This window comes from Phallusia mammillata, chromosome 3 (genome assembly GCF_965637545.1).
Source record: "Phallusia mammillata chromosome 3, kaPhaMamm4.hap1.1, whole genome shotgun sequence".
Lineage (NCBI taxonomy): Eukaryota > Metazoa > Chordata > Ascidiacea > Phlebobranchia > Ascidiidae > Phallusia > Phallusia mammillata.
In genome coordinates, this window is record NC_137254.1 from 23,922,427 (window position 1) to 23,944,089 (window position 21,663).

At 36.9% G+C, this 21,663-nt stretch overlaps 1 protein-coding gene across 1 annotated transcript; it reads right to left on the minus strand.

Moving 5' to 3' along the window:
• Positions 1-77: 77 nt before the first annotated feature.
• LOC145217563 (macrophage mannose receptor 1-like) lies at positions 78-20,900 on the minus strand. Its single transcript, XM_080084827.1, has 31 exons — positions 20,682-20,900; positions 20,124-20,297; positions 19,687-19,851; positions 19,511-19,624; positions 19,150-19,263; positions 18,865-19,032; positions 18,259-18,366; positions 17,931-18,122; positions 16,267-16,380; positions 16,025-16,204; positions 15,551-15,586; positions 15,276-15,411; positions 14,856-15,061; positions 12,252-12,418; positions 11,845-12,080; positions 11,514-11,675; positions 11,265-11,369; positions 10,949-11,083; positions 10,298-10,383; positions 8,836-8,929; positions 8,629-8,772; positions 7,812-7,902; positions 6,103-6,267; positions 5,501-5,662; positions 3,276-3,472; positions 2,784-2,984; positions 2,408-2,627; positions 1,701-1,891; positions 1,434-1,551; positions 1,149-1,275; positions 78-605 (listed from the first exon to the last, which is right to left on the minus strand). Exons 1-31 carry the CDS (start codon positions 20,866-20,868, stop codon positions 343-345), a joined length of 4,758 nt encoding a protein of 1,585 aa, XP_079940953.1. The 5' UTR covers positions 20,869-20,900; the 3' UTR covers positions 78-342.
• Positions 20,901-21,663: the final 763 nt, after the last annotated feature.

Below are 21,663 nucleotides of genomic sequence, written 5' to 3' on the forward strand. Positions count from 1 at the left end.
ACCTTAGTGGGCGGTGGTACCTCCCCGGGCGGCTTGTATTAAACAAGCCTACCACCTGAATAGAATAAAGCAGCACACGCCGTAGGTCGAAGTATTTATTGCACAAGGCTGTTGCCAAAATTGCACAACGCCGAATTCAAAATAGCACAAATGTGTTAATATGCAATACCCTCTCGCAATGCGATGGTAGTAACGATGAGAAAATTGATTTTAAAGCATAAATTCGCACGTATATGACATATTCCCTAATAGGAAAACTTGCATGTGAGGAATGGTAGAAAATGTTCAGAGCGAAGATCAAACTGCACCTACGTCACACAGATCCGTGACGTTAAGAGCAAGTCAGTTGTAGCCGTCAGCAGGTTCGTCGTCGCATGACACAAGACCCTTGCGGTCGTCAGTGTCTGTGGTGCCGGTGAACGGACGATGGCCAGATGAGGCTGATGAGAAAAAGTCACGAAACGACACCGATGGGAGATGTAGGGAGTAACTGCTCCTTGAGTTGTTGTTTTTATGATGATACAAAGCGAGTAAGAGCACGATGAGTAACAGGCTCACGAGGGTCAACCCGACGGCAAGACCTACTGTATTGCTGCTCGAAGGTGCTGCAAATAAAGGGACAAACGTTTACAGCTGTGTGTATCAAAGCATTGCAGAGATACAAAACAAAAAGTACGTGATATTCAAGTGCAACACCCGCGTGTTCTTCCCCACAACGAATTTTAGTATCCTTCTCAATAGGGTAGTATTGTATGCATTAAAATACGGTAAACACAATAAAAGCAAAAACCTTTACTACCTTAGATATTGTTTGCGAAAGCATACAACAAAATACTAAACAGTGCAAACAATAACGTCCGGAATACTAAAATAAAATAAACCAAGCTCTTGGTTTTATGTATTAAACTAGTTAGTATTTCCTTTTCATTTTCTACCAGGACACTATGTCGCCTACTCCTAAAATTACTGCAGGTACTGGACGCTACAGTTCAATGCGCATTTCATTTTCAGACTTACATTTAACACAAAAATCACGAATGCCCTACGAATTCCAAACATACGGAAGCACCAGCCAGGTGTTTAGTACCATATATATTGCTACATGCGCAATAAAATTGAGATTAGCGATTACACGTTGCTTGGTTTACCTAAGCCCGGTTGTGGAGTAGGTTTGGTATCAACAATACGTGGCATCTTGCACACCGTGATTCCAATCTTGTTGCAACTGTTATCATTCCACTTTGTTTCAGGGAAAGTCAGCTCCACACAAAGTTCCTGGTAAATAGGTTTCAATCAAATACGCTGTAACTAAGTATTTCAGAACTGTCAGATGAAAAGCAAGTAGTTTTTTTAAATAGTAAACCAAACAACCTTATCGTGTGAAAAATAGATAACAAAAAAAAAAAATTTTTTAATATGCAAACTTATGAGACCTTTCGAAATCCATTTCCCTTTGAAGGTTGACCATCTGCCCAATTTTCATAATTCATGCTGCTGCCGTCAGTCCATGTAAATACATCATCACCAACACTTCTGTACAACCCAATCCACCTGTAAAACAAAGCACTAAATGAAAATACAGAACACGATGTGACAAACAAGTTGGTACAAAACGTTTTTAGAACACAGCACTAATTATCCAGACATCCATAACTTGATCCTGGGACAATAGTCGCACTTTTGAACTTTTAGAAGCTTACGCATTAAGTCTAAGGAATCCTTGAGACTGGGCACCAGAGTTTCTCATTACAAAGTTGGCTTCCTCCTGAGAGTGGATGCTCACAAGCTGTGCTTTCATCTTTCGGCAGTCAAAGTCAGCATTGTACCATGATGCCATTTGTGTCACAGGCTGGAAATAGTAACAACTCTCTCTCCATGGCAGCCACTTGTTCTACAAAACAAACGCACAATGAAGTACTCTGCATATACAGCAAATATATTGGGATATAAGGAAATTGTGGGTTTTTGTTGTGTCAGGAGTCAGGACCATGTTTATTTCCTTTTACAGGTAAATAAAGTTCCATGAAGAGCTTTTGTGTAAAGTAGCAAGTCGCCACAACACAAAAACCTAATCCAAACTATGGGGGCCATACGCAAAACAATTCGAAACAACAGCTGCAGGCCCCATTAAATTCCCACCATAGACACTAAGGATGGGCCGAGCCAAACCAAAACCAGAGCCCATTTCTAATAAACACCGCTATCATAGAACAGTATGTGCTTAACAATAATGACCTACTAAGACAGCCATGGACACTGCTGCTAATGACACAAATACAACAAGGTATACAGCAGTAAGGTGTCAAACCAAGAGTATTTGTGCAGCAATCTATGCTTTTGGGTCATACAGTCAATATAGAGTCAAAACATGAGCATTTCTTCTTATTTTATACTGATCATAGCTTACCGAAGGACATCTGCCATCATACATTGTTAGATTTTTGGGTGGTTGTTTATTTGTTTGCTGACACAGTGCAGGATATGTCGAGTTGCATGCCAAGTCATACCAAAAACCACCGCGCCTCATCTGTGTCCTTACAGTCTGACCACTCATTGCAACACAACCCGAATTAGTCCCGTTGTTATCATTAGGTTGGTCACGACCCCAGTTTGTATATACAACAGGCCTGCAAAAATAAAACGGAAATTTTTGAAACACTGTATACTAGTTCATTGTACTTTTTTTAAAAAAAACATGCTTAAGAACATGATAAAAACGTCACCAATAAAGACTTTGTCTCTGTAACACATTGGCCTTGCATCACAAAGAATGTTTAAATTACCATCCCCTAGTCCATTCGTAGTAGGTACCACCAGGAGCATTTTTGTCACCAGACAGTCCAATCCAGCCAGTCTTTCCAATTTGTGTAGCTGAGTCTGGATTTTCGCTGGCGTCAGCAAGCATGGTATACGCCCAGGCCTGTGAGGCATCATCAGTTATGGTTGCGAGCTGTGCATTGTTGTTTTCACACCATCTTTTTGCACTGTAAAATATGTGCTAATAGTAAAAGGCATGACTCCAAACATTATGCATAATTGTATAAGTCTATATGAAAATGTACTAGTTCGACATTGTAATAAAAGCATGTCATATTAAAACAAATAACACTTACAAAATAGCATGACAAGTCCCCAGGCCCATAAAAAATCAATTATATTTTATCTGACACTAAAATTTTGAAGAAAAGAAAACACACCAACAAAGTTTTAAAGGCATTGAGACCAATAGACAAATTTAGCACTTTTATTTTAACTCTACAAATAATAATGCTTACTTTGAAAAGGTCATGGAATCTTTTGAAAGAAGCCAACACTCCTCATTCCAAAGCTTCCAACCAACAGCACATTTTCCTTGTTTGGTTGGCTTGGTAGAAGGAAGCTTGACAAATTTATCACACATGCCACAGGACTTCATGCAGCGCTTCTGGTCTCTGCGCTTCATTTTTGTGCAGGACTTTGAGGCCTTTAGAGCCTGTGTGTAAAAAAAACAATTCTTACTTTATACTAGTAGTGGCAACATTTTTTTTTATTTAGTCCAGGTGCATATCACACTGCTGGAATTAAAAACTAGAATAGTGGTTTTCCTATATATTGCCGGGTTATACATACTACATCATATTTAATGATGTATCACATATTCCATTTACTATATTCATAATGGATATATATTTGGCACCTACATTTAATTGGGTCCCTATCTTTTTCCTGGCACTTTATAACCTAATTGTTTCTGCAAGCATAATCTAATGGGTCCCCACACATATGCACATGCGATTTGGTAACAGTAAAAATTTACCAATTTACTATACACATCATTTGATCTACACATATGATTGTTTTTGCAAGCAAAAACGAATGGGTCCCCACATGCGCGTTTGTGCGGATTTATGGGAAACAAACATACTGGTTATTTTTAGATTCTTAAGGACAAGCTTAACCAACTTTAGCCTTAACCCAAAAAGTTTTGTCCGTATTGTTTTTGCATCATTATTGTCATATAATTACAAAACACAGTAAATAGGAACAGGAAAAATACTTTTAATTTATTCTCATGCTTTGACCTTGATATTGTCGTTCAAGGTCAGTTTTTAAACACAATTTTCCAAAACTTAAAATGAGCTTGACAACTTAATAAAACGACATAGCATAGCTGCGCAAAAACAGCTGATTTCTAATCACCGACACGACTGCCTCATAAAACGTCGGTCCGGACGTCAAGCTGAGCACTCCCGCTGCATTCACCCGCCTTAATCGTAAACAAGTGAATTACTCCCTTGAGAGTTGAGACTTCTATCTGACTGAGAAAATGGTCACGTAACGACTGCGTTCATGCGTAAAGCAGAGGCATTTTTTTTTCTATGCGCCACTATGGTCAATCACTCCCATTGCGTCAGCTGTGCACTGAGCGACAGGCAAATACGGTCATGACGTCATACGCATCGCCTGTCCCTGCCGTGACCCCGCAGCGTTAACGTTTACAGCGCAATATCACTAACACCGTATCATCTTAATTCCAACCAATGAGAAAATGGTCAAGTGACGACTGCGTTCATGCGTGAAGCAGAGGCATTTTTTCCATGTGCCACTATCGTTAATCACTCCCATTGCGTCAGCTGTGCACTGAGCGAGCACAAATATGACAGAAGATTGCATGTAAAACCGTATATTTACTGTTACTGAGCCGATTGCACTGAAATTTTTACCAGCCAACAAGGAGCACCCTATCCACAGCTGTTAAAAATTTCAGCAGGTTAAGTCTTGTATTTCTGGCCCCAATAACATGTGAACAAACAAACAAATATTTGGGGCTAAAGGGGTGAAAATGGATATATACAACTTTAAGTCACAAAATAGTTTAAAATACGCTGCAATGTACCAATCAAAATGTAACTCCAGAAACATCTGCTTTAGCAAGTATAGCCGTTTTAAAAATTTCACGTTTTGGGGGGCTGTGGGTGAACCAAGGGGTCAAAATTCACATGGACCATCTTTTGACCAATATCTATAATAAGTGTAAATTTGAAAAAGTTTGAACCATTCTTTCTTGACCAAAACGTGGGAACAAATCCGCGTTAAAAAAATTCGCGTTTTGGGGGGCTGTGGGTGAACTGAGGGATCAAATGGGGTCAAAATTCACATGGACCATCTTTAGACCAATATCTATAATGTGTGTAAATATGAAAAAGTTTGAACCATTCTTTCTTGATCAAAATGTGGGAACAAATCCGCGTTAAAAATTTTACGTTTTGGGGGGCTGTGGGTGAACCGAGGGATCAAACAGGGTCAAAATTCACATGGACCATCTTTAGACCAATATCTGTAATGTGTGTAAATTTGAAAAAGTTTGAACCATTCTTTCTTGACCAAAACGTGGGAACAAATCCGCGTTAGAAAGAAAAAAAGAAAAAAGAAAAAAAAATATAGACAAAAACAATATGTGTCCCCTTCAGGGAAGGGGACCCATAAAAATGTTAGCCAGAATTAAAAAAGGGCAACTTACAGTGCACATGTTTTGCCAGTTTGTCGGTGGATGGTCAACACACAGTTTCTCAATGGACACAGATTTATGCATCTCACATATGTAAGACATATTTTTGTCACAAGGATAATCTGCCCACTTGCCCACATTCCACTTTTCTGTAGTAACCGCAACACAGTCATCCTAACAAATTGCAAGATATTTCATTAATCACAATAGGTTCCGCGATTATAAAATTTCTACCATTTCTACTGTATGGAGAGAAAAGTACAAAGCAAAATATCACTCATGTCACATTTAAGAATGTTTAAAAACCTAGCAGCACATAACTGAAGTAAAATTTTAAGAAACAAACAATAAACAAAAGAACATTAGAATTTACTCTATGATAATGAGGTATTTGTGTTTGTTTTAATAAGTATATCTGCTGTAGTTGCTCATCTGTTGTGTGACTTTTTTATTTATTTTTTTAAGTAGTAGTTAGTTACTGTTACACTGCAGTACACAGCAAACATTGCACCATGACACACCCATTGATGAACACTGCAATAAAATATCTGTGGTTATAGGTAAATCTATATGTACCATATCTATATGCCAATGCATTCAGACACTAAACTCACTTTGGAGTTCAGATATCTTCCTCTGAATGATGGACCACTTGGCTCACCGCGTTTCCAATTAGAGAAAACATATGGTGTGCCATCTCTCCACAAAAATCGACCTTCACTTTGTCTGTCATTAAGACCAATCCACATCGGACCCAATGCTTTATTCACAAGTTGACTCTATAGATCGTATATCATTTTCAAACAATGAAAAAAAGCATACATATTAATTTAGATCAAAGCTTCTCAACTTTTATTTTGTGGCAGCACAATTGTTGCAATGAGACATTCATTAAGCAGCAACTTCTTGTAAGTACATAAGCCGAGAATATGCAATTTTGTGTGCAGTTACCAAAAGACTATTTAAACCAGTGAACCTCAACCGCAGCTTTTAGGTCCGCGTGCAGCTCCCAACTACTTATTTTGCGGTTAACCAGACCTTAGAAAACCACCAAAGATTGCCATGTTAGCTTTTGAAGTCCTGGTAAATTTATTCTGGGAATCTTTCCCTGTTCTGTTGTCGTTGCCGCAACGATTTCCACCTTTCATTTTATAAATCACAAGTTCAGGAAATATTTATTTCCAGACTAAAATCAGTGTTGACAGTGTTGCAAAAACAAATTAATTTTGCTAAAAAGCATCTTCAGTGTCTAGAGCAGTGGTTCTTAACCTTTTTTCCTTGCTGCACCCCTTTCAAATCACCAACCAATTTTCGCTCCCCCTTTTGTAATTGCTTAAATAGAATAGACCTAACCAACGTTAATGATTCAGCATCCCCGCACCCCCTAGGAACAGTTCTCGTACCCCTTGGGGGTGCGTGCACCCCTGGTTAAGAACCCCTGGTCTAGAGAGCAATAAAAAGGCTTTCGAGCGTTTATTATCTATCATTGCATGTTTAGTAAGTTTAGTCTGTTGGGCTTTCAGTTGAGGATTGATTGTGTGTGCGAAGGAACTATAAGCTTTTTCTATTTTTAATGCCTTTTCTAACTTTTGTCCCTTTTATTGCTGTCTAGACCAGTGCTCTTCAACCTTTTTTGGTCTGGCGAACCCTTAAAGTTGTTGTGACGAACGCATGCGCCCCTGTTTACTTAAAATCAAAACTTTTGACATAAACATTTTTGATCAAAAACTTTTGCCGTTAATTAATGTGAATCTGCACGGTGCGCAAAGCGTCTTTTGAAGTAGATATTCCTCGACTGCACTGAAAGTGTTAGACATCCACATTTAAAAAAAATAAAAGGTTCATTTATATATCAATTTAAACCTACACCCTAATATTCTGAAGGTCAAATATTAATGGTTCATTAAAGTTTTGGATGTACACCGGTTGAAGAGCACTGGTCTAGACACTGAAGATGCTTTTTAGAGAAATTAATTGTTTTTTGCAACACCGTCAACACTGATTTTAGCCTGGAAATAAGTATTTCCTGAACTTGTGATTTAGCTTTTGAAGTAACAATATTTAGTGGTTTTTTGAGGTTTTGTTATTTGCAGCTCCTTACACACTTAAAAATCTACCATTTGGCACCGATATTGAAAAAGGCTGAGAACCACTGATTTAAACTATGACCTAATCAAATAAAGTTGCGACCAACCTTTTACAAAAACTAAAATGATGTAGCATTTATAGCCAAACATTATAGTTCCAATACTTATACTAAGCACAATTCTCAGTTGAGACCCACAGCAACCTTCATCGAATTTCACTATACTATTGTACTTACAGTAATGAAAGCTTGTTGCTGAGCATTTGCAATTGACAACAAGTTCCCACCCCTGTCCATGCAATCATCTCTCGCATCAGTCCAGTTTAACCTAATTTTAAGCACATTTTCTTTATAGTCATGTCTGAATTTAAAAAAATATTTTTTCTATGTAAATATTTTCTATGTATGACTTGAAATAATAAAAACAAGTCAATTTTTCTTGGTCATTAAACTAGTCTCCATTGGTCATAAATAGACAGCTACTCTGCCTTGTTACTCTAGTTACATTTTATTTAAAGCCTAGGTCTTTTCAAGTGTCTTCTAGGGCAGTGTTTCCCAACCTATGGGTCGCGACCCAAAGTTGGGTCGCCTGACAATTCTGTTGGGTCGCCTGTTTTTGTGGGAATAAAAGCATCTACTCCTTGACTTCGTTTCGTAGCGTTATTTTATTATTTCCCAAGGCTATAAATTGTTGCCCAATAATAATTTCATGACAATTTGGCATGGTAGTGGTTAATTCTGATTGTGACGTCATAATGTTTGTGTGAGATTACTGTTAAGCGTTGTCTGACTGATAATGCTTTGAACCAGCTCTAAGTTGGTTAAAAATAAACGAATATTATTTGATTTTTCAAATTGGCGCAGTAATTTTCGAAAAGCTTTCCTGATTTACAAACAAAAATCAACCCAAAATAGTATGAATGTATGTTTATGGGTCGCGAGAATCCACAAAACTAAATTTTGGAAAGTATTTGGGTCGCGACAAAAAAAGGTTGGGAACCACTGTTCTAGGGTAACACACACTTACAGAACATAAATAATAATTTTGTGTCACCTGTCATCCATTTCTGTGCCCATTACTTTTATGCAGTAACCACGGTATTCCCACCAATCAGCTGGACAAAACCCTTTAGGATTATAAACAGGAGGAGCAACAGTACCAGAGGTGTCAGTTAGATTAGATCTCTTGCAAATGAAGCTGTGAAACATAAAGATGCCATAAAAATTGTACACAAGCTATAAAATCAGATTAACAACCTACCTGATGGTTAATCCACAGTTATTATCATTCCAAAGGCCATCTATGCTGTATACACTAACACAAGTCTCCTGCCTGTCTAAATAGTTTGGTTCATCTGCAAAAAGTTACACATACCTTTGAGATTCCAATTAAATAGAACACTAATGTTCGCTTCGGTAAATAAACAAAATAAACTAGAAGGGTGGCTTAGCACATATTGCCCTTGCACATACACTATGATCTATTTTAAAACATAAATATATTTCCTATGCTTATTTTGTATTGGGTCCCATATTAGCCATCGTCTTTTATAACCTTGGTTGTTTCTGCAAGCAAAAACTCATGGGTCCCCACACATGCAAAGTTGTAGATAATGCATTTCAAGAAATAACAATGAGTAAGTGTGGTATTGTGAAGACAAACACAGTGATTGGTACTGTGCATATCTAAATATGCTATATGGAGTCGAAACTATTTAAATTAAAAAACTCATTTAGGGGGCTAGTAGGATAACTAATTGAGGTTCAACACACACAAACTCAAAATTTGGAAATCTGCCAACGTTTGAAATTTCAACCACTAGAGGTGTTTTGAGCAACAACCGTTAATGTTTCTGACGTCAAAGGGCTGTTAACAACCCCCGAACTGCAATGGCGCAATAACGATAATTGGCATACTTTACAAGCTATCCAAATTTTAGCCAATTCTGACATTGTTTACAAACTCACCCCTTTTAGGGGGCTAGCGGGGTAAAAACTAGGGTTATCCGGACAAACAAAGTAGGATGCACATCTACATAACTATATCTACCATCTGTATAAGTTTCAGCCACATCCATCAAGCATTTGATGGAAAAACGAGTCAGATAAACTTCGGGGGAAAAACATTTTAAAGGGCTAGCGGGGTAAATACTGGGGTTATCAACAAAAACAAAGTGGGATGCACATCTACATAACTACATCTACCATCTGTATAAGTTTCAGCCAAATCCATCAAGCATTTGATGGCAAAACAAGTCAGACAAACTTCTGGGAAAATACCCATTTTAGGGGGCTAGCGGGGTAAATACTGGGGTTATCAACAAAAACAAAGTGGGATGCACATCTACATAACTACATCTACCATCTGTATAAGTTTCAGCCAAATCCATCAAGCATTTGATGGCCAAACGAGTCAGACAAACTTCTGGGGAAAAAAACATTTTAGGGGGCTAGCGGGGTAAATACTGGGGTTATCAACAAAAACAAAGTGGGATGCACATCTACATAACTACATCTACCATCTGTGTAAATTTCATCCAAATCCATCAAGGATTTGATGGAAAAACGAGTCGGACAAACTTTGGGTAGAAGAAAAAAAAAGAAAAAAAACAAAAACATTTTGAGTAAAATCAATATGTGTCCCCTTCAGGGAAGGTGACCCATAAATACTCTGTAAGAAATTAAACAACACAGAAAAAAAGTCAAATCAGTAAAAATCTTACCCTTTCCCCACATTTGGAAGCCTAGTGGAGTTCCATCAAGCCACACAAATTTGTTTTCTCGATTGTTCATGTCCAAACCAATCCACCTTTAATTCAACAGATGTTTCAGTGTTTTTAAACTTCTATTTAACTTCTAACTTTGAAGTTTTGTTTGTTTCATGATAGAAATTTATATTTTGAGCTTCCTTATTTTTTCTGATTTAAAGTTACAACAATAAAGAGTCTGCGAAAATTTCTACATGACTAAAAAAATAAAAACTTGTTATTGTTCAAACTCCTAAAAAACAGATCAAAGGAGATTCAAGTACAAAGATCATAATAATCTAGTTTTACAGTTCTAACACCCGACAATGGTATGCTGTTATGTGCAACCCCAGACAACATTGTTATTCTTTACTATAAGCATAAAATTGATCAGTCACACTAAACACTTAACCAGTTATTGCAGCAACTCATTATCACTGCTGTCATTTGTTTGATTATTATTATTGTATTCAATAGCAATTCACACATTTAGTGTGTCAAATAACTTACTTCAATATTTGACATTCTGGCTAGCTGAAATATCTTAATTCATTGTGCATGACAGCAATGCATAACACTACATTTTACAGTGTTTGCCGAAAATAGCAAAACAAAGCAAATACTTACCATTGTAGCAGACTCATTCTTTGAATTGATAGATGAATAAAGTTCATTTCGTCCATGCCACTTATAGAAACAAGATCTGCATGACGTTCTTGGCAATATGATCTTGCATCATAGTAGGGTTTTCGGATGCGATCACTGTTAAATAAACAAAAGCTGCAGGTTACAACTATCACATTTTTTATATCCAGGATGGCAATATACATTGTGAAGATTACAGAATTACAAAATGTTAGACTTGGTTGCATGAGCAAGTTTTGTATGGTTTTATTCACCAATTTGATCATATGTATGTAGGAAAACAGTGCACAAACAATACCTGAAGTAATAACATGAACCATTGAAGTATAACCAATCGGGACTATCACATGTTTGTTGGGGAGGAAAAGTCACATTTGTAAGATCCGCTATCGGGGCTCCAATGCTGTAATGAAAAAAAATGTTTGTTTTTTTAATTTTCTTTGCCAAATACGATCTTTTGCCAATAATAATGTTTTGTCAAATGAACTATGATTAAAACAAACACAATGAACTTTTAAATTCACTATGTACATGTTAGACAACTTACTCAATTTGGCATATCCAATTGCGAAGATTGTTGCAATTTGAATCCATCCAACCTTTTTTACGCGGATGAAAATCTACACAGTCTTCATTGCCTGCTTGGTTGTTTGGTTCATCTTTAGCCCAAACAACAAAATTTACTGGGCTACCATCGCTCCATTGCCATCTAAGAGAAACTTACTGATAACAGCAGATCTATATACATGGACTTGGTCCTTGCCTTCAATTCTGCTTCAGATTAAAAAAATTCACACATGCACAGCTACATCGGAGGCGACTAAAGTGGTCAAAAATTACATAACACAAACTTCGTATTGAAGTAAAACTTTAAGTACCTGTCCTCTGAGTTGACATCATTTAGCCCAAGCCATACAGGAGCAGGTACCCAACTAGGCAGAACCTTGACAGTAAAAATGCTTAAATCAGTATCACTGTGTATGCTGACAAGATCAGCATTGCCAGGGTTGCCAGGACCACCAAGCGTTTGACAGTAGTCTCTGGCTTCAAACCATGTTTTACGCTTCTTTCTGGAAATGTTGGTGAAAGATTTGTAGCATTTGTTGTTTATTTTCTGCATGAATGTAAATATTTATTTAATAGTTTGTGATTTAGCAGTTTTTGTTGCACTAAAAACTAAAACACTAATATACACGAGTAAATAAAAATCGCTATATATCACATCGCAATAACAAAACAAAAGTCCAACAAAAGTCATGTCATAAATTCTCAAAAACATGCTTACTTTCCAATCTTTCGGACACTCTCCACTAGCTGTAGTTGTTTCTACAGAAGGAGGGGGAGTAACACCCAGTCTAGGAACAGTGCAAACAACATGGCGCTGATCAGCACAGTTTGTAACTGTCCACAATCCTGCCTTCTGTCCCGCAGCCATTGAGACACACATTCGAACTGCAAAAAACTACTTTTTACATCGAGTTATTTTTTGCAGATTCCATTTTCATTGTGCCAAATACTAAGCATGTACATCACCCAGGAAAAACATTTAAAAACTTATAACAGTATTTCATCAATAAAAATAGAAACCAACAAAATATAACAATAAAAACAACTAGAAGGGTGGCTTAGCACATTTTGTTGTTGCATTTACACTATAACCTATTTTAAAACATTAATATATTTCCTATGCTTATTTTGTATTGGGTCCCATATTAGCCATCGTCTTTTATAACTTTAAGTCGTTTCTGCAAGCAGAAACTCATGGGTCCCCACACATGCAAAGTTGTAGATAATGCAATTCAAGAGATAACCATGAGAAAGTCGGGTGTTGTAAGGTAAAACACAGTGATCGGCACTGGGCTTAAATAATAATACTATGTAGAATACAAACTATAAAATTAGATTCACCCCAGATATTGTTTGAAGCAGGGGCGTATCCAGAAATTTGTGAGGGGTGGGGGGGATTGGGGTCCAACATGTTTTGGGGGAAATTCCCTAATGACGTCATTACATCTGGAAAAATTTTGGAATATTTGCCACGCAAATGTCCTAGGCCGCATGATACTGAATACGTAATTCACACGTCGAACTGCCACGTAATTGTCCCGTTGCCTATTTCGTTTTCTAGTTCAAAACAACGAGTTAAGCGGCAAAGCACTTTTTCCAAAATTTCAAGCAGACCCGAAAGTACAAGACCGAAACATGGCCTAACTTTCGACTTTGGTGGTTTATCTACTCGTACAATTGACAGGAAGTTAATTTTAGCGAAAACTTTGTAGTTTCCTGATTTCGCCGCTGCTATTAGCTTACTCAGCAAAACTGCAACTGCAAGATAAGCGTGGCTGTCAGGTAATTAAAGTCATTGCTTAACAAACAGATCCAATTTTTAAAGAACTAAATCCCTTGCCGAAGCGGTAATCCTACTGTTAAGTTGCGCAATGTCACGAATGCGTAAAATTGGTAACTACAGGAGGCATAAATTGTGCCTGGCAAGTTACAAATTACCCTTTACATCGATCTAATGTTTGTGACAAACTATTCCGTGTTTGGCGGGTCGAAACAATACCACATTAAACGATTTTAACCATTTTTTACTCACTTTACATTGTTCAAATTCCAAAAGAGTTGGATATGTTGCAATTAGTGCAGTTAACACTCAGCAAGAAACTGCTACCCACGTCCTAGCCGGAACGTAACTTTCCGATTGTTAGCGCACAAACCTCCTTATTAAACCCTTGTTACGTCACAATTGGCAATTAGATAACAAGAGATTGAAGGCTAGCGTCTTTGAGATAACGACTTCCTGTTATCACGCAGTGGTAAACGGAGCGATTTGGGCCTATTTAATTTACGCACAACGGTCCGGACCCCCAACCCCCAACCCCCCCTTGGATACGCCACTGGTTTGAAGTATATCCTATTTAACATTTTAAAAAGTGACCCATTTTAGGGGGCTAGTAGGGTAACTAATTGGGTTCGACACACAAACTAAAAAATATATAAAAACCACAATCACTCAATCAATAGTAATGCAAAATTTCAGCCCAATCCGCCAATGTTTAAAATTTCGACCACTAGAGGTGTTTTAAGCAACAACGGTTAATGTTTCTGATGTCATAGGGCTGTTAACAAGCCCCTAACTGCCATGGCGCAAAAACGTCCACCAAGCAACATACAACTGGTTGCCCTTGTAAAACTATTGAGCAACAGAAATCTTTCATTTGTGGTGCCCAGTAACATACAAATACGTTTTACACTTTAGAGGCTTGTGGGGTAAATGTTAGGACTACAGGGTTGAACACAACAATCGACACCTATAAATGGCATACCATACAAGAAATCCAAATTTCAGCCAATTCTGACACTGTTTAAAAACTCACCCATTTTAGGGGGCTAGCAGGGTAAATACTGGGGTATCAACAAAAACAAAGTGGGATGCACATCTACATGAACATATCTTCCATCTGTGTAAATTTCAGCCAAATCCATCAAACATTTGATGGAAAAACGAGTCGGACAAACTTTGGGTAAAAACACCCATTTTAGGGGGCTAGCGGGGTAAATACTGGGGTTATCAACAAAAACACATAACTATATCTACCATCTGTGTAAATTTCAGCCAAATCCATCAAACATTTAATGGAAAAACGAGTCGGACAAACTATGGGAAGAAAAAAAAGAAAAAAAATACAAAAAACAATTTGAGTAAAATCAATATGTGTCCCCTTCAGGAAAGGGGACCCATAATTAAAAAACAAGAAAAAAAACATTCCTGTCGGAAAAAACCTTGTACATAAGCCCCTGATGTGGAAAAACACCATAAGTAACCTGTTATCCATACAATTAATCCTATTTTGTGCAATAAAACAAACACCTCATTTCCACTTACTGTCTCCAGGGGTAACGAATTGCTGGTTTGGCTGCCTTCGGTCCCAGTTAGTGTATTGAACAGGTTTGGAAGACAATATAGAAGACATATTTGCATCAAAGAAATGCCAAACATTGTTATTTCTTTTGAGGACAAGCACATTGAGATGAAATGTAACTGCACTGTTGTATTTAGCAGCTTGACTTGCAAGGAAGGCTTGCTCAAATCTAAAAAGCAAAAAAAGGAAGTGAATTAAGACATTTATGGGATAAATCAAAGTTAATTCAATTCAATCTACCATATTTATTTAGCGAAAAAGCAGGTATTAACCAACAAAGCTTAAACTTCCAAAAACGTTTAGCATATTAATTATATATTAATAGACTTAAACATTGCTTGTTTGATTGTAAGGGTTGAGCAACTAAATCCTTGATTTTGTACCTATCATGGGGCACCACCATCTTGCTTTGAGCTCCATATGTATCAGCACAATACTTGTAACCAAGAGTCCAGTTCATGACAGCATGATCAAATCGATAACAGTACATCCCATAACCATACCAGCCATCAGAACAACCTGCTCTAACCATATCACATTTTCTGACATTGAATATATAAAAACAATATAAGTTATCTCTAACAAACAACAAAAGAGCAACAGCCGTGCTTGCTTATTTCAAAAAGTTAATAAAAGGTAATATTAACAAAAATCAAACCTGCAGCTGAAATCACAGGTTCCGACATATTCATCACTGCAACAAATAAATTTACACCAAATTTATACACTGAAGAATTAAATGTGATGTTATTAGGGACAGTTTCCAGCGAACACACATTTCAGTTTTCAACATTTACATGTCATGTGTGTAAATTTAAAAGAAAAGTAATAGCAAAAGAACATGAATTATTTGGTTAATGGTTTTGTTGTATATTTGGATAATGATAAAAAATTTGCTGCTATGGTTGGTGCTGCCATGTTGAAAAGGAAGGTTGCAATTTAATTTGACAAAAACATGACAGAAATATAATTTAAAACAGTTGTCTATTTTCGGTGACTGGTACATCCCTAAATAAATCTTCTATGACATGTATTCCTTTAGTTAAATAGCTGAGAATAAAAAAGGTTTTTATTTTATTTATTTATTTTTTTAAACTGCTTTTAAAGTTTTTTTTACTAATAATACACTTACTTGGCATAACTTTTCCTTGGTCAGATTTGCTTTTGTCATTGCAGATTCCAGTCAAAGTTTTAGGATCTGGGCGCACAGTTTCAGTGGGAAGTTTAGAGCACATGTACTGTTTCTTAAAAGAGCAAATAGTGTCATTCCATCGACCAGTTGACAAGTTCATGGCAACACAATCACTGGTTCCTAATGTATACAAAGCACAATCAAATTGCTGCTTTAGCTGTAATTGATACGAAGGTTTTTACCCAAAACATCATCAGGTTGATCTTTTGCCCAATAGGTAAAAGTTGGTGGCACATTGTCATCCCAGACAAACTGCATCTCATGTTTGATGTCATTCATGCCAATCCATACATCACCTAACAAACAAGGCACCTAGTTATACAAATACTACAAAAAGCAATATAAAATAGTTTGTTTCATGCATAAGGTTTTTACATGTTAGAGGTCACCAAATGTGGCAAGGTGTTTATGGAAGATGAAAAACATCAACCAATAGGCAAATATGAAAGGTAATCTTTCCTGTTTACTTTAGGCACACTAAAATGCCTCACAGAAAATGTGGAGTCTGCTAAACTATTATAGTCAAGTGGGGTAAAAAAAACAATTTTTTGAAACTTTGTTACCAAACTTTTATTTTAGGCAACAAAAGGTCAGTTTTTCTTCCCAACAAAGCTGATAGGACTACTTTTATAGTTATGTGACAAGTTTTTGATTTTACTAAAAAACAAAAAAAATATTTGACAAAAACTGTTGTTCTTTTTTAACCCGAAAAAGGTATAAAAAAAAACAATGTCGGGGTAAAAAAAAACAAGTGAACATTAGTACCATTTAAAAAAAAATTAAGTGGCAGTTGGAACTTCAATTCAATTATATGAACTTAATCAACCATCTTAACGTCAAACATCAGACAGAAATTTCATTAACAACTCTGTTACAATAAATAAGCCAAAAAAACACGAGCCACATAAAATTCTTTGTTTTCGAAATTTTACAAACCAAACTTACAGCAGTTAGTAAACTGTTTGTAAATTAATAAAACACTTTCAAATTGGTGCTGCATTTATTGCCTTTGATTTGGTCTTTTTTGTCATTTACCAGTCTTTTGTTGGTATGCAACCAGGTTTAAATAGAGCTCACCCACTTGCTGACCGGTCATGTAACCTAAAACCTTATTGAAATAAAGTTTAATTTTCTACCCAAAACTGCTTGAATTACCACATAATGATTTGATAACCTCTTTTTCTTACTTTGTAGCATTTTTCTTTAGGCCTGGATCCCAATTTGTACTTTTAGCCATGCAGGTATACTTTTGGGTAAAAATTTCTCCAAAACTGGGCCCCCAAAGCAATTTTATACAACTTTGGTTTAAGTACATGTTTTATAGGCTTTCTTTTTTATTTTCTAAACTTCCAGGTGACAAATAAAAATGGTTGGGCAAAAAAAAATTTTGGGGTGCAAAAAATATATAGTTTTTTATTACCCCATTCCTATAGAACCGTTTGGGGTAACAACGAACAACAAGATATCCGAAAATATTTAGAAGCTAGCCAAGTGGAGTCTTTTTTGTTTAATAGGTCATAGTTATGACACAATACAGAACAAAGGTCATTGACACCAGACTTGTAATAAAAAATCTGCAGGAAAGTTTCTAAAGGTTGTTGAAGACTTTTCAACATACAAATTTTACTACTGTTGTTTCAACCTGCAGAACATTGCGTACAAACAAAATCTGAGAATGGTTTATGGCTTATTTTATAGGTAGAGAATAAATACATCCTATGAAAAAGAAACCATTTAAAAAAAATTTTTGGTTTATCTGTGAGGGTATTGTTTTTTTTTTACCCACACTTCAGCAAAAAATTTTTTTACCCCATTTGACTATATAATGTTTAGTCATTATCATTACCTGAGTTTGCTTTAACCTGCTGCGTCCATACAAGAATTTGATCCAAGTCATTTTTTGATGCAATTCGCGCCACATTTGCGCCAAGGTTTTTGCAGACCTGCTGTGCTTGAGCCCAGCTTGATTGAATGGTACACCCGAGTTGAAAGCATCTTCCACCTATTTCTCTCCAACCAGCTTGGCAGTACTTTTTAACTGAAATAAAATACCTCTTAATAAGAAATAAACAAAGGAAATAAACCGACTGTTTTTCAATAGAAACACACTTTCATGCAAGACACAAAATATAGTACACTTTAATAAAAACATTTATAACATCTGAAATACTTACCAATACAAACAGGAATATCACAAAACTCCCAGGACTTTGATGTGCTGTTAACATAACACCAAGGCATAAACGAATGATCAGGATTCCTACAAGCTGTTCCAGTCAACCCTTTAAAAATAAAACAACATCATTATATTAAATGATATGCAGTGTAAAAAATGATACTAAAATGATACTACATAAAAGAAAACACCACAACACAAATGCAATAAAATAATCATCAATTTGTATAAGGTTTAACAATATTTTGCACTAAAAAGTTGAGAAAAAACAGTGGAAAACAACCACAGGCTTTGATTTTTTGCATTTGTTTCATGTGGGGTGGGGAAACATGAACCAAACACAACACATGCTTGTTGGATGTGTTGACATTGTCTGTTTTGGCTAACATTCGGCACAGATAACACAAATGAGACCAACACAATGTGTCAACGAGGGTGCACATTTTAATCCATGTCAGTAGTCATTTGATGAGCTTAAATAGACTTCCTCCTCCTTGAAAATTTATGGAGGGGTAGCATGCCATCCTTGTCATCCCAGGAATTGACACAAATGGCTACAACAAAAAACAGTGACTTGTCATTTTTTTTTCAGGACTTGTCTTACCAAAGCTTAATGGCCTTGAAGACCAATCAAGGCAGGGATATCCAGATGCAGAGGCACTGACTGATCCTCCATAATTAAATCCATCTCCAATGTAACAATCCTGATTGATAATTGCTGTTGTGTTTATTGGTTGTGGTGATGTCGCAAAATTTTCCTTAATTGTTTCGTCTGCAAAAAGAACACATAAAGTACATGGGCATAAGGCCAATTTGCTTTTTATAAACTTAAAAACGTAGTTTAATATGAAAGATATTATCAAAGTTTAAAGTTTTTGCACAATTATACCCATTTTCTTGCAGATAAAACTGAGATGTCTGGAACAAGGCGTATCTCCCCACAAACCATTTCTTGTAATGATTGCGCCGCAGTCTTCGTTGCCACCATAGCTGTTGGGTTGTCCTAAATGCAAATATTCCCAATAAGCACGGTGATTTTTTCATTCTCAGACAGAAAAAAACGCTGCCGCTAAATCACGTTTCAAACGAACCAAAAGTTCGCAGACAATTTGACCACGTGATATTTAGGACTAATCCGTTACAGTACCGTGTGTTTTTTACTGCTGTAGTTTAAATTAATATTTAATCTTAATTTTCAGTGAGTATAATATTATTCTCTTTGTTTTATTTGTGGGTACTTAAATTTATACCTTCCCTCCAGTTAAGGTAGGTAAGCGGTTGTCGGTCGCTCCATTCCCAGTTTCCTTCCTCTGTCATGTCACTCATCCCAAGCCACATGACAGTGGTAACAATGTGAACACGGCCTACGCGAAGAAACGCCATTGTGAAAACTATCGAATAAACGATTTCACCATAACCATCCTACCAGCAATCCAGGCTTGTTCTTGAGGACTGGTAATGCTCAGAAGGTCAGCGTTTTGTTGACGACACGCGTCCCTTGCTTGCAGCCAAGTCAAAGATGATTGAAAGTTAAATTGGTAGCAATACTTACCAAATTGACCTTCGACCCAGAACTCGCCGCATCCGATGACTAAAATAGTTAAAAGGCAATAGAAAAGTACTCCAGTTAAACTATCGGTAGCAGTGAACCAGTGAACCAAGTTAGGTTGCATATTGTAACAACTAAAGTTCGTTGAATGCAACCTTCAAACAATCTCCGAAAAAATCTTTACGTGAAAGGGTGTGGGTGGTTCGGGTAACTTATAACAGAGCAAAGAAAAGGGGTACAAGAGGATGTTAACTGTAGCAAGCATTTTAGCCACATGAACTATTTTTAAAGTATAGTGCTTATAGTCTACCCACCTGGTTTAGGGCAAATTCCCCAAATGTAATCTTTTGCGTAGTTTGAAGTTGTGGCGCACCATTGAAGGTTGTCAGACCGTCCAGCGGTGGTGCAAGAGCTGTAACTTATTCCCATGAAGGTGAATGGAAAAAGGCATGGGTCACCACCAGCGTTACCCCCGATCGTGTAGATAACTGAAATTTTAAACATTTGGTCTTTGTACATACAGTGTAGGCTATAGGTACGAATGAATTTTAGGCAATTGGTATACCAATTCTAGTATACTAGAAGTACTTGACTGGTAGCTAGTCTACACCATAGACGACAAAAACGGAAGTTAGGTGAATTAGTTGTGTATATGCGCTTACAATAGAAAATAATTGTTATTTTTGGAAATTACTTATGACATTTTGCGGCTGCTTTGAGGAGGAATAACTTTGTTAGACATGTGTTTATAGGCCTTACTACACACACGAACCACACAAGAACTAAATCGCAATGGATATTTTAGTTACAAAAGAATGCAAAATTCACATCCAATGATAAGCTATAAGTTGCATCTGTACTGAAACACATACTTGTCGAATTATCTGTAGTTGTGGATGACGTCATTGTAGTCATAGGTGCTGTTGTTGGAATCACTGAACTGTTCGTAGAAAGCGTATTATTGGATTGACTGGCCGTCACATTTTGACAGTGAACTTGAAGCACGCAAACAATCAAAGTGAAAACTAAGGACACTGTTTTCAAATTTTGAACACACATCCCTAGTATTCTTTTTCCTTTTGACCCTTGATTTGAACAAGAAAATTTGATTGCAGAAAAGGTGAACAACTAATCAGAATTTAAATAAAAGCTTACCATACTAAATGTCTGAACACATGTAAATCAATAAAGTTTGTGGCCAAACATCGTTGTACATCAAAGCTGAATTCTATACTGTCAAGGGAACGAATTAGCACACGAATCGTTGTGCATAATAAGTCACGTTGGTATCAACGTGCACGTGTATTTAGTTTGAGGTCACACAAAATAGATCGATAAAAATAGCTTGTACAATACGTGCTGTAGTTATGCAAGGTGCCAATAAAGAGAAAAAGTTAACAAATCAATTTGGCAAAAGCCTTCGACCATAACTCGCTTTTTGCAAAAGGGATCAAACTTGTAGATTTGTTAATTGGGAAACAATCATTTCGATACCGTTTCCTGGATCGCAAGCGCTTGAACCGGGTTCGGACGGCCCGAGACGCCAAATCAGGTCTCGGTGACGCACGGGCAGGGGATAGGACTGCGTGCGAAATGTACAAGTTAAATTTATGGAGGTACCAGTCGGCGCAGACCTATACAAGTACTGTGATACGTGAATAGAGTCAGCACCAAACGCACCAATTTGGATATTTTTGAATGGTTCAGCGGCATGGAGACGGCGTGGTCTGCATGCTGTACTGATTGCACTGACGTATGTTCGGAGAAAGGCCGGCTCGCTATGACAACAATTTCGGCAGGTGTTTATTGCAGTGACCCACTAATTCTCTCACAATAATAGCAGAAAAAAATGAT